The 14,517-nt window shown below is 35.3% G+C and overlaps 1 protein-coding gene across 2 annotated transcripts in view; it reads left to right on the top strand.

Annotated features, from left to right (window-relative positions):
• The window catches only part of RARB (retinoic acid receptor beta), a 506,722-nt gene that overhangs the window by 190,730 nt on the left and 301,475 nt on the right, over positions 1-14,517 (top strand). For both annotated transcript variants that reach the window (XM_058184374.1, XM_058184373.1), the window contains one exon: positions 11,741-12,209. In XM_058184374.1, coding sequence (XP_058040357.1) covers positions 12,032-12,209 — 178 coding nt within the window. In that variant the 5' untranslated portion in view covers positions 11,741-12,031. The remainder of the gene's footprint in view (positions 1-11,740; positions 12,210-14,517) is intronic.

Below are 14,517 nucleotides of genomic sequence, written 5' to 3'. Positions count from 1 at the left end.
AGAGGCCTAAACCGCCCTCTCACTGTGGTAGAACAGATGGTTAGTCCCCTCTGCTGGTGAAATGACAGAAGTAAACCAGCTTCAATAGCCATGCACTATTCATGTCCTCCGGCTGGGAAACGGGATTAGATGACAAAAAAACCCAAGGTGGAGAATGATATCACTGGTGTCTTCAACTCCACTCCACTCGGCATCCTTCGATCACGGGGGGGGGGAGGGTCCGACCAGCCCAGGACAGCCCAGGACAGCAACCAAGCCAACACCTGGGCCATGCCAGACTACCAAAGACCTCCATGTGAAGAGCCATCGCAATCGCCCTGCTCTGGCTGCTCTAGCGTCCGATATGGCTCCCCCCCGGAGGAAAAACGCCGCCATCACCATCACCACCCAGCTAATGCAGTTAGTATAACCGCCACTCATCTCCAATCTCGTTCCAGCCAGCCATGCTCTCCCGGGGCGAAAAAATCCTCTTCAGGCTAACGGGATATTCTCCCAGCCGAACCAGGGGTCAAAGATGTTAAGTTGACCCCCTTGTAAGGACAAAACCGGAAAAGGCCACCATTCCTTAATCCTTATTCCGCCATCACCACCTTCTTGAGCAATTTACAACCAGGAAATACCTTTATCGATAGAAGAGAATATTTGTATCTTAGGGTTGAATTGTAGGGTCCTTGTGCTCTCTGAGATTAATGGTTTTCTTGCAGATGTTTCATTATCAAACTAGGTAACATCATCAGTACTAGAAGGGAGTGGAGTTTGCTCTTATTTTCATATGCTAGTGACTTACCCTGTCAGTGTTGATCAGTTGCTTCACAAACGGTGTTTTGATTGGTGCCAGGTCTCTACAATCTTGGGCAGAGAAGGGTTATTCTGCACGCTCCCTCAAATGTTTTTCTTTTAAAACATTTCTTTTAAAAGAAATGTGTTTCATTCCTTTAGGAACCTCCAACATGCAATCTGTGGTTACTCATCTTAAAATGAATCCTCTTTACCTGGAGCTTCAAATTATGCTGTTTGCTGGGGAGATGTGTAGCTAAAAGTCAGTTTACATTTAGTGTACATCTGACTTTGGGATATTTCTTCATAACCAAACAAAAGTATATTTTCTGTGCAATTCACACCCGTTGCTCGCTGGATCTGGTTGTCACAAAGCAAAGCCCACATTTTGTAATTAACCCCCGTGCCCTGTTTTGACTGGCAGTGCTGCAGGAGGCTGTGTGCTGTCCTGCCCCGTGGCCACGCCCACCTGGCCATGCCCATCCCGCTGGTCATTAGGGCAGAGAACCAGCTGTTAAATTATTTGAATCCTACCACTGATTCCACCCCAGCCTCAGTGTAGAATGTGGTATTTAAGTATTTGTGGAATGTGTATCACAACTTATTTCATAAAAAGAGAATTCTGAGATAGCTGTTATAATGTAGGATTGAAAATAAACTGGTTGATGGCTTTATGTTAATAGTGATGCAGTGTGTATGTCAAGATCTGGTGCAGGAAATTAGGAACCTGCAGAAAATCATTAATCAGTTGAAAGAGTAGTTGAAAGGGATACGGTTTATTGATTTACATGAAGTTGTACATTTTTACATATTCATAAGCAATGTAGTTTGCTACATTAAATGTAGCTCCATTTATCTGTATCATGCGTCACTTGCTAGGTTCATCTTCCTCATTTTTGCACTATTATGTAATCTTACTTAAAGAAAAAATTCAGGAAAATGGTAAAAATGTAATTAAATTTTCATTTCATACACTTCTTAGACCAAATTCAGAGCCTCACATATTGCATATCTTTTTTAAGCAATTGAATCAGCATGGGATAAAGAGAGATGAAAGTGGTGTGGCAGCGCAGAGTAAACCCTATCTCTTTTGTACACACACAGCACATACGTTAAAAAAAGTGCATTGCCACTTCTGAATTACATTCCAAAGATGCAATTTTTTAAAAATGGCTTGGGAAGGCTACATTATATCAGTTCTACCAGCTGTCCTTGTAGACAACACAGTGGTGCTACTTGTTATCTAAGTGATATTTCTACCTATTTACATTATTGTAGTAATATAAGTTAAAATAACAATAAAATTGGTCCTTAATACTCCCTTTGTTTTCATACCAGTATTTTATTTTATTTTTTGCAATCGGTGCAAATAATTTAGCAGTACTAAATTATCTTAATATATTATGCATGTAGCATTTGTGGTTCCTTGTTAGGCAAAATTTTGAGTAAGAAATTGTTGTTTTACCCTCCATCTCATCATATTATTTTATTCCCCCTCAATTAATGGTTGTTCTTTCTTAGGATTATTTCCTTATTGCTCTTTTGACAAGAAACTAAATAGAGATATAGTTTTTGAAATAGGTACATAATCACGATCAATTCAGTAGTATATTTGGCTGACCTTGCAAAATATTAGTGTGATTGAAGTGTGCTTGAGCTCATAACTGAAGGACTGGAATAGAATAGTTAAAAAATAGTGCATCCTTTATCCTGGAGAAATGGGTTTTTTCCTATATCATCCAGGTTCTATTTTGAAGCATTTGAGATCTCAAAGCATGTAAGTAAGGAAAAGGAAATGGTTTGTTTGGATTTCTTGTGTATATCTATGTGTTGTTAGCGTCTTCTAATAATTTTTATATATCTAATTTATAGATCTTGAATTTTGTTGTAATGTATCAATGTAGCAACCTAATTTCACAGAATTTCTTTAGAAAGGAAGAATGAGTTATTTGTACTTTTTTTCCTCATGCATGAAACATTTTGTTTATCTCTTTTTCAATATAAGAGAAGGGTAAGATAATCATACCACTGCTTTAATTACTTTATAATATTTTAGCTGGTTCTTAGTAAACTTTGCAGAGGAAAGCTACAGTAGTTTATTAAGATTATTTTTTTTTAAAAAAGAACATGAAGTCAAATCTGGTAGATGATGGAATAGTCTTGCATGTAATGTTCATTTTTTGAAAAAACAAATTGTATGAGCAGGTTTTCATTGGCAATTTTTCCCACACAACATACAGCAGCTTTAAAAGAAAGTGTTATTTCAGTAGAAAGGAGATGGTTAAATTAAAGGTCTTCTCCATGCCTGCTTCTCCCTGTTAATTATTTCTTTCTCCTAGCATTTTCAGTATAAAAATTTCTGCATCAGGAACAAAGAAATGTTAAGTGCATAATCCATGGACAACAAGACCCTTTTCCAAGAATAATTTAACACCTTCCAGCCACTGATTTTGAGTTTTATCTTCAGTACCAAATTCTTCATTTTCCCCTTGTGTGGTTTCTCTGCCATCCACCTTTCTGTACTATCTATCTCTGTTTCTTTTTTTAATGTGCCAAGTGGCAAAATGAGAGAAGATGTTATAGTATATACTCTGGATATGCTCAATTTTTCTTTCCTATGCCTTCTGTGTGGCCCCTAACATATTCAATTTGACATACATACTGACTTCCATCCCTAAAACGTTATGCTGCTTAAATTTAATGATGGTTTGGAAGTGTCTAAAATAAAGAATATATACTCTACCAATTCTTAAGATTTTTGCTGTGTAGCCTGTGGACTAACTTTCCAGGCACATTGCTGATGCTGCTTCATGTACTTTTAATGGCCATATAACGAATTCACACATCAAAAAAGATAAATGTCAAGCATAGAGATTTAAGGGAATCAGTGTGACACCTTGGATAAAATTGATCACCATATATTTGGATCAGTCTCATACGTTGGACTCACATAACTTAATCTTACTGCACCCTATTTCAAGAATATTGAGTATGTACAGCACTGCTTTTACAGGAAATATCACTCAAACTCTGAAAAAAAATATGCCCATTAAGCAAAGTTTAACTAGCATAAGGCATTGATTTTAATATCATATATGTGTACAAAGTAATGCACATAATTGCAGCTGTAGCATATAATCACAGTATTATATGTAAGAAGGATAAAACATCTCTATTATCTGTAACTGCCTGTTCTCTGTTGAGGTAATTATGCTGCATTCCCTTGCAGGATGTTTTGGAACTTGACAGCACAGGAAATTCACTACTTATCCTTTATATAAACACAATCAAGCTCTCCTACATCTGGCTTCTCAAGGCTCTACAAACAGAAAAATTGTTAACCCATCCATTGACCCATCCATTTATCTTTCTTTACAGAATTCTCTGGTCTATGGCTGACTAATGAAAGAGTTATGGAATGAAAAGACAGAACAGAAAAGAGATTGTTCTTAATGGATAGTGAAACAAAGGGATTTATATTCCTTCTAAGAACAGCAATTCCCAGGAGCATGATGCTTGGACAACTATTTATACATTTCTTAATATATGTAATAGCAATATATATGTTGAAAAAGATTGAGTTCAGATACGTAGTATAATTTTGGCTTGGGTGTGAAAGGTCTAGCAGATAAATTTGGTTATTCAATAAGTGAGGTAGTGTTGCATTATTTTTCTCCAGCATGGCCCTCTATAGGAGTTGTCTGTCAGCACATTAATACTCATATTGATCAGAACATAAGGGGAGCTAATCCAAAACCAAGTAGGAGAATACAGTGTTTTATTAACAATATTGTTCAATGCTTGTAGTAATATCATATTTATAAGATACTACAATCTTATAAATTAAACCTTCAGTATCAAAACCAAAGGATTTTGTGTGTCTTTGTTCTTTTTATCAGTATCCTATTTTTATTTTTTGAATTATAGCAATGGCCCTATGCAGAGAGAAAAATACTTATTTGTATTTTTCGTTCAAGATGCCTGTATCTCTTCCAGACAAAAGGGTACATTAAGTTCCATCTGTAAACAGAATCTGCTAATTAAGAGTTATTACATGGGAAATGGGCACAGGCCTTTCAGAATTAGATGTATATTCCTCTCTGATATCCATTAGCAGCTAATAAGATAATGCCGATGGACCATTCAGTTTCCTGTTTCCTTCTATTGTGCTTTCAAACCATATATGGACCAATGGGATGGGTTGAACAATAACTGGATGTTCTTCTGCTCTTTACATAGGATTCAAAGAATGTTTGTTATTAGATTACTCATGCTGTTTAGTTTCACAGAGCTGCACTAATAAAAGAAACATAACACTTCGACAGCTAATCTCCTCCATCACAGGCTGTTTTAAAAACCTTTTGTATCACAACTAACCTGTTCTGTTGATTTATGTTATTGTAGTATGCAGTTAGCAGCTTCTAGTAATCACAGATAAACTATGCAATGAATAAGATTTCTGTTTTATATAGAATTATTTTATTTTATTAATGTTAAAGACAGTTGAGTATTACTTTATATCAGGGGTATCAAACTGGCAGCCCATGAGCCGGATATGTCACACACAGGCCATGCCAACCTCTGCTCCATGAAGGGAAAAATGTCACGAAACATCATGTGACGGCAATGTGACGTCACAAGTTTGACGCCTGTGCTTTAAATAATTAGAGAATTAGAAAGCCCATTACTTCAAACTGTTTTTGAAGTAGAAAATGAGCCATTAAAAATTTAAATTGTTGCCTATTTTTAGTGGGGTTAAATTTTATAAATGGGGATTTTTCTGCAAGTCCTGATGTCTTATTTTCTCATATGTTCACATACAGCATGAATCTGATAGTTAAAGTTGTACAGAGAGAGGCATCAAGCTGCAGGATTCCTTGGATAACCTCCAAACCCTGCAAAGTTGTTAGTATGTTTTAATTTTTAATCTTGCATAATTGAGAGATGGTTTGATATTGCCATGCTTTGGATTCAAAGAAAAGAAAGTAGTTTGCTTTTGCTCCTGCAGCATCCTGGGAAAAACCATATTTGGTTGAAGGAGTTGCCAGCAGGTGTTACCTATACAATACTACAAGGAAACCTTTTTGCCTTTAAATCTGCAATACTGCTCTCTCATAAGGAGAGAGTAATCCTATTAAATATATGTAATTTTAAATAAGTTTAAATGTAAATAAAGTTAAGTCAGATTTAGTTTTTGTCCTGCTCCTGCCAACTACCTGACTGAAAAGTATTCAAGCTAAATATAATTAATTTTAATTAAGTTTACATATAAATAAGGTCAGTTCAAATGCTGCTTTTCTCCTGTCTCCACCAACTATTTTTTGGAGGACACTATACCACACAGAGTCTAAAAACATTCTTCAGCCTAGAAAGGTCACCAACCTTAAGATCTTGGGGTCAGAATAACTATTATTATTATTGAAGTATTTTAAAGTTTGCTAAGAAGAAACAGCAATTGAAATCAGATCAGTCCATCAGTCCAGTCTGATGGTATCATGTTTTATTTTGCTTATCTTGTACAGTGATTGATTGCCTTCTCAAAATGTACCAGTTTATGGATTGGCATTTTTGCTCTCCTCGTCTTTTTCAATAGCCTTTGTGGTCACTGAGTAAGCTGCCAGTGCGACTCATTAATTTATCTGGAAATAAACACATCTTCTGTCATATTCTTAAGGGGTTTAAGTAGAAGTGTTAAGTGAAAGGAAAATGGAAAAATTGTTTTTCCAAGTTAGAATAGAATAGAATAGAATAGAATTTTATTGGCCAAGTGTGATTGGACACACAAGGAATTTGTCTTGGTACATATGCTCTCAGTGTACATAAAAGAAAAGATACGTTCATCAAGGTACAACATTTACAACACAATTGATGATCAATATATCGATATAAATCATAAGGATTGCCATTGTTGTTATTGTTATTGTTATTGTTATAAGTTATTGTTGCTTTTGCCTTTTCTGATCAATTTGCTCTCATTTTAGGCAAGGCTCAAAAATTGTTTGAGTTTAGCATACATTTGGAATGTGGTAACATTGAAGAAAATTGTTATCATCTAAGGAGAAGTAAATTTGTTTTACTACAGTTGACAAGACATTGACCATTAGAAAACATATCCATTTTTGTTTAGAAATACATTGCCATTCATTCCTGATTTTTCATGATCATAAAGGATAGAAGAAGATGTTTCTCATTTCCTTCTTTCTAGTTTATGCTAAGTACAAAATGTTCTCTGAGCCTTTTAAGGTTGGCTAGGTCAAAAAACAAAGTACCCTAATAAAAGATAGAGTATGCTTTTATTGATATAGATCAGGGATGACAAACTTTCTGAGCTTGGCATATAAAAAAGCTAGAAATTGTTTAACTTTATTTTGCTGACAAGACACACATACACAAATGCACACATCCTGAACAAAAGAGAAACAATTGGCTTCTCCCCATTTAGGTAATTCTGAACAACGGCACTATTGCATTGAAGATTTACAATGACGTTTATGTTTCTGTATAAAATGTAATAAGAAATACTTTCTTAAGGATAGCAATAGTTATCATTTCATCTCAATATTTTTCTGTTTCTGGGGAAATTCAAATTCTGTGGAAATGTAAATGCATATGGTCTAAATTTAAATGTGAATATGCCTACCTAGATAACTGAATACAGAATGGGCATCATAGATGGCAGAATGTTACAATAAATTAAATTAATAAACTGCTTGGGAATCAGCAAATGGGCTATTCTTTTCCACACCAGAGCACCAAAGATCGTTCTGAATGTATTATTATTTTCCAAGAGAGATTTTTGTGTAATTTATTTGAAAGTGAAGTAATAGAGAAAACTAAATATAAAACATAGCTCACTGGTTATTGTGCATCAGAATACAGATTTTTCACTTAAATGAAATAGCAACGTATTTGCAGTCTACACTATTTTTTGTAGAAGCAGAGAAGGAACATATAGCAGATGATTTTTAGAAATATTTCTGTTCTAGGAATATGGGAGAAATCTCTCATTGATTTTTTTTCAAATCAAATGGAACAATCTGCCAAATACAATTTGTGATTTAAACAGACATCACAGTACATGATGTTCACTATGTTCATCCTGAAATATTTTTCAGATGGGAGACTTGCTTATAATAAATATATTGATCCGATTGCATATACAAAATTTATGTATTGGGGAAATTTGAAAACAAAGTGCATTTATTAGAAAAAGATGCTTATAAAATGGATTGTCTGGTAGGATTGTAAAAGAATGATATAGAACTTCAATAAAACAATCAAACATTTGTGTGTGTGTGTGTGTATATATATATATATATATATGTATGTATGTATGTATGTATGTATGTATGTATGTATGTATGTATGTGTGTAATTGTGTCACCTCCTTCATTCTGTCATATGTTGGCAAAAATAGTCTTAGAACGGTTTTTCTTTTAAAGAAAGGGGTAACACTCACCCTGAGTAAGGAAAAAAGAGGAAAACCCCCAGGACGCATAAGTATATGACTTAGCCTTCTATCCTCCCAAGATTGGTAAAATGAGGACCCAGATTGTTAGAAATAATTTGCTTACTCTGTAAACTGCTTAGAGAGGGCTGTGAAGCAGTATAAAGTGGTGTATAAGTCTAAGTACTATTGTTGCTGTTATGAATACTTTTTGACATCCATATGTATCCTGTAATACTTTATATTTTCAAGAAGTTGTTTATTTGGATTACATCTTTTAAGCATATGCTTATCTATCTGGTTTATATGCCTACTAATTCTATCTAGGGCTTAAATCAATTATACAGAAAAATAATTATATATTTGGGCACAATAAAGTATTAGATCCTATTATGAGTTTATATAATTTCATTAACATACTCTTGCCCTATTTTATTAGGTAATTGCTAAAAAGATTATGGATATGGTGAGGAAATAGTTTATATTTGAAATCAATACATCTGGATTGCAGCAAAAGAGTTGAGAAAGTTAAATCATGGTGGTAACCAATATAGATCTAGTTGGTTTCATAGTTGGTTTGAAAATTATACTTAAAGGGTGATAAAGAATAGCTTTAGTCAATATAAAGGGAAGTATTGAGTGTGGTATCATAAAATTAGTCTGAGTCTGAAACATCACATTTTTATTTAGACTAAATGAAGAGATAGAGAGAATGCTTATCAGATTTGTAGGTATCGCAAATGGGTCAGAAGAGCTAATAATCTAGAAACAAAATTCAATATTACCTTGAAGGTTTAGAGAAGTGAGGTAAAAATAACCAAGTGTCATTTAATAGAGAAAAATGCAAAGTAATTAAATGGACATATAATAGGATGAGGAATACTTGATAGCAGTGTTTTTGAGGAATATATAGAAATGTGACTGTAACCACAATTGTAAGCAACATAGTTTCTGAAACTACACATGCAATAGAACTATATTGACAAAATGATAGGAAATAACAGATTAACTTTTTAATGTATTAGTTAGGCTCAGCTTTGAGTACTGTAACCAGTTTTGGACTCTATATTATAAAAAAAAGATTCAGAGAATGAATGAAAAAGAAACAAAGAAAGGCAGTAAGAATGATTAAAGGGTCTGGAAATTAAGCTTTACGAGGAGAGGCTGAGAGAACGATTACTTACGAAAAATATGATTGAGGCAAAAAGTAAGACTGTGTGATCCATAGTGCTCTCTGAGCTTGGTTATTTTTTAGCCCTGATGATAATCTAGTTGGTAATGAAATGTCTATAAGAAAACCACCAAACTCAGAGAATGAACATTAAGCAGAGTGCATTCCCACAGTCCAACCTCTATTGGTACAAAATATAATAATTTTCAAAGAGATCATAGGAAAAACCCAGATTTCTTTTCTATCTTCTCATAATGCTGGATATGATATATAAGCAAAAAATTGATTGATCATCTTAATATGGAACTAGTTACCTAGAGAAGTTGTATACACTTTCCCTGGATGTGCTTAAAGCAGAGAGACGCATCGGTGGTCAATATTTATTCTGGATATCTGTACTGGATAGAGAGCCAATTAATAGGTACATGATCTTTTCCAAACTTGGTGATTTTGTGATTTCCAGGATCTATGTCTTCAGAAACCTTGAAATTAGTTAAAGCAAATCCGTTGATCAATTCCTTATTATTTCTATGTCTGACACTAATCTCTTTTGACACCAATTATTCTATCTTGTTAGGGGACCTTTCTGCTCATTTTATTGTTCTGGATGCTCTACTTCTGTTCCCATGGTCCACTGTGAAACCAACATTAGCTGAAATTGCCTTATAATTCTTGTTTAAATTTCACTGCTCACTTGCCTTATGGAGAGCTTCTTGATGATTATAGAATAGTATTCTTTATTGGCCAAGTGTGATTGGACACACAAGGAATTTGTCTTTGGTGCATATGCTCTCAGTGTACATAAAAGAAAAAAATACATTCATTAAGAATGTACAAGACTTGTATAACACTTAGTGATAGTCATAGGTTACTAATAAGCAATCAAATCATACTAGGAAACAAAACAATATAAATTATAGAGATACAAGCAACAAGGTTATAGTCATAAGTGGGAGGAGATAGGTAATAGGAAGGATGAGAAGAATAATAGTAATACAGTCTTAATAAATAATTAACAGTGTTGTCGGAATTAGTTGTTAAGCAGAGTGATGGCATTTGGGGAAAAACTCCTTGTGTCTAGTTGTTCTGGTGTGCTGTGCCCTATAGCATCTTTTTGAGGGTAGAAGTTGAAACAATTTATGTCCAGGAATGGAGGGGTCTATAGATGCTTTCACAGCCCTCTTTTTTGAATTGTGCACTATAAAAGATCCTCAATAGAAGGCAGATTGGTAGCAATTGATTTTTTTGTAGTTCTAATTCCCAAAATCCCCAAAGCTTTAACCAAAGACTATCTACTGTTGACCTCACCCCATTCCTAAGAGGTCTGTAAGGGGCATGCATAAAAGCACCAGCGTGCCTACCGTTCCTGTCCTAATGTTCCCTTTGATTGTATCCAATTCATATGGTTATTTCATGCTTATACTTATATATACTGTTGTGTTTGACAAATAAAATAAATAAAAATAAAATAATTATCCGTTGAAGTTTGTGTCTGCCTTGTTTGGTTGCAGAGCCAAACTCCGATAGCTATAGATGTTGAAAACATTGCATTCATGGAAGTTATTAATGAAAAAGTATGCTTGTGTTTATTTGAGCCTTACACTTTAGGTGACCTCTAGGTTAGTTCATAGAAGTTTAATGCAGCTATCATACTTTTTTTTGCATAAAATTGAGTGTTTGTCCACCAGTATTTCTTAGGTTTTAACTAATGTGAAGATAGCCAGCATCATAATGAAACTGCTGGGCACTAGAATTCATAGAAGACAACATTGTATTGACGTTCTATCTGTAAAAGTGAAGAGGCATGATCATATATTGCATTATTAAAATTAATATAAATATACATCCTTTTAACGAATGTCTATGAGACTTTGCAGGCAGAGAGGCTGAGTCACATTAATGTTTATTAATGTCCATTTGAGTTCCTGCTGTTATCCCATCTATCTCTTATTCCCAGGATGATCTTTGTTTGAAAAAGGATTTTTTTTAAAAAAAATGATTCCTTATTCATTAATTTTATCATGGTTTGATTAGATTATTGTTACAAGAAAAATAAAATTAGCTAATGTTCATGCTTATTTTTTATTATAATACGGAGAAAAATAATAATTGAATGTTTAATTTGGCTTCCTTCTTGCAAAGGTGATTCATAGTTGGATTCAGACCCCACCCCCCACTCTCTCTCCCTCTCCTCATTTCTAGCTATGTCTAAATATAAAAAAGCTCAGAGAGCACCAAGGACTCCATAGTTCAACCCTGCGATACAAACATTTTCTTCTATCAAAAAGTTTATTTTGCAGAGTTACTAGTATTATAATTTCTATTTATTTTCCTGTTCCCTACAGAACACTTCCACAACCAGCTGTAGAGTGAACCTATTGCTCCAAGAAAAAAGAAAAAGCTTGGAACAAAAGAGGAACAGCCATCCCCATATGAAGTGATATTAGAACAAAAACAAAAAAGTTATAATTACAGCAGGAATGTACCAGGAAAATGACTGGAAAAATTCAGTAAGGAGAAAAAATGAGAAATTATCTCTTGAGAAAATAATGCACGCTGTATTGCCAGACTAGGTGTCCTGTTTCCAGATTTCTATGGAGCAGTGACTGGACATCTCTTCCCTTCAAGGTATAATCATGACAACCAGCAGCCGTGCGTGTTCTGTACCAACAGTCAGTGGACATATGACTCATTTTCCTGGACCACCATACCCATTACTTTTTCCTCCTGTCATTGGAGGACTCTCACTTTCAACTCTTCATAGCATTCAAGACAATCCATCAACCAATCGATACAACATTCCTTCACCAGCAAGTAAGTTTTTATTTAAAATTTTACCTTCTATAATAGTTTCTAGATAAAATCCAGTGTAGCTTGATGCAGATAATTCTGTTTGCAGAGCAAAGAGTTGAGAATCTACTGTAATTCAATAAATCCTACAACAATCCAAAATCTGTTCAGAAAGTTTTGAGAACCTTGAAAGTACCATATTTTTCGGAGCATAAGATGAATATTAGTTTTTGGGGAGGAAAACAAGAAAAAAAAATCTGCCTCTGCCTACCAGCATCCATTGGTATTCATCTGGCTAGTATCCTTGCAGCAAATACCAAACAGCCTGGTCAGCTTCAGGACGTTATTGCTGCCTGATTCAGCACGAGCAGCTGATTGGCGATTGGATCGACCTCCCAGAATACCACCAATCAGTTGTTCCAGGCTGTGGGGATCGCCACAGCCCATCGCAGCTTCCATGCATTGCATTTTTGGCCTCTGCACATTGCGTTTTTGGCCTCAGCATGCTTCATTTTTGATCCATTTCAGGCTGCCAGGATTGGTACAGCACATCACCGCCGATTGCCGCCTCCTCACATCGTGTTTTCAGCCTCCAAGCATTGTATTTTTGACCTCTGCATGCCCCCCTTTTGGCTTCTGTGCATCGCATTATTGGCCAGTTCCAGGCGGTGGGGATCACCGCCTGGAACTGGCCGAAAACACAATGCTCGGAGGCAAAAAGGCGATGTGCGGAGGCCAAAAATTTGACACGCAGAGGCAGTGATTGGTGGTGATGTGCTGTGGCAATCCTCGCAGCCTGGAACGGGCTAAAATAGAGCATGTGGAGGCCAAAAATGCAACACGTGGAAGCTGAAAATGGCTGGCTGCTGGGGGCTGGCAGGTGGGCAGGACCCTGGCAACATTTGGTGTATAAGACGCGCAGACATTTCCACCCCCTTTTAGGCGGGGAAAAGGGTGTCTTATACTCCGAAAAAATACGGTACTTTTAGGGAATACTTGGGAAGAAAACAAGAAAATTATGGTGCAGTGATGGATTTAATTATCTCTTTACTATTTGTTTCTAAAAATTGACAAAGCATAATTGTGTATATTTGGTTTAGTTGCTGACAGCAATGTCTGCTTATCCAAATTAGCTCCTATGCTATGGGAATCCATTAAAAAGTAAAATTATAGCAGATACTGCCTCCTAATGCGATTGCTTTTGTAACCTGGTAATTTATCAGAATGGTTTATTTATTACATTTATAGCTAAAATTTATCGTCCATTTAAAAATACAGTAACAATAATTAATTGAATAAACCATCCACTTCCTGAGTACAGCAAACCTTTTTGTTTTAGGTTATTTAGCTATTGTATAGGGGATGTCAGAGTTCCTCTGTTTAGGAAAAAAATACCATTGGTCGGAATTATCAGGCAGTCTATCTGTTAAAGTTTAGATTAGTACACATCTTGTAAAATTTATACTGTAGGAGACATATTATGTTTAGCATTCTTAATTGCAGAATGAAGGGCACTGAAACATGTTCTTGAGAAAGAAAAATAATATTGGTAATAGGATAACTTGTGTAAGAATTGTGAGTTGCCATTTTCTTGTGTCCCTATATAATTGACATAGTCTTACGGCAGCCACAATATTCTTCTGTAATTCCATAACTTTTAGTCTATGTTTAATGTCATCCTTTGTTTAATTAGATCTCATGATTAAAAGGAAATCAAATGACACTGTCAAATGGAGCAGTTTGCTATATATGGTCCTGCATCTTTTGGATTGGAAAATGTTCCACACTAACAAAGGCAGCAGCCTTACAGGAGATAAATTGACTTTGACTTAATAATACGTTGCTATCGGCCTAGTTCTACTTTCTATGTTATATAGTCCATCCTAAGTCTAAATAAAGCATTAGAGAAACATTCTGGCATAGAAAATATTGCTGTCAGAAAATACAACTGAATTCTTTTGTATATTAGTAATCCTGGCCCTTCATCAGGTAGTTGTTCATGCACAGCCTTGGAAAGAGGACTATGCTGAGTTATCAGATTCCTCGCAAAGGGCCATGCTGGCCATGCCTCATAAAGCAGTAGGAGGAAAGAAAATGACAAAGACCAAACAGGGAGGCAAGCACAAGGTGGTTAAAAGGACAGAGATGGGGAAATAGGCAAGTGGGAGTAGTTGAAAATTTTTATACAGAAATCTTATACATTTCTTTTGACCGAAGCGTGTCTTACTTCTACAGTCTACATGGGTGAGAAATTTATTGGTTATGAGATTTACATAAGATAGATCAGGCCAAAACCTGTTCTGATTGTGAAGTAGCAATTCAATTGTCCCTC

Source organism: Ahaetulla prasina, chromosome 4, assembly GCF_028640845.1.
Source record: "Ahaetulla prasina isolate Xishuangbanna chromosome 4, ASM2864084v1, whole genome shotgun sequence".
Lineage (NCBI taxonomy): Eukaryota > Metazoa > Chordata > Lepidosauria > Squamata > Colubridae > Ahaetulla > Ahaetulla prasina.
The sequence above is the reverse complement of the archived record's forward strand: the minus strand, read 5'-3'. Positions and strand labels throughout refer to the sequence as shown.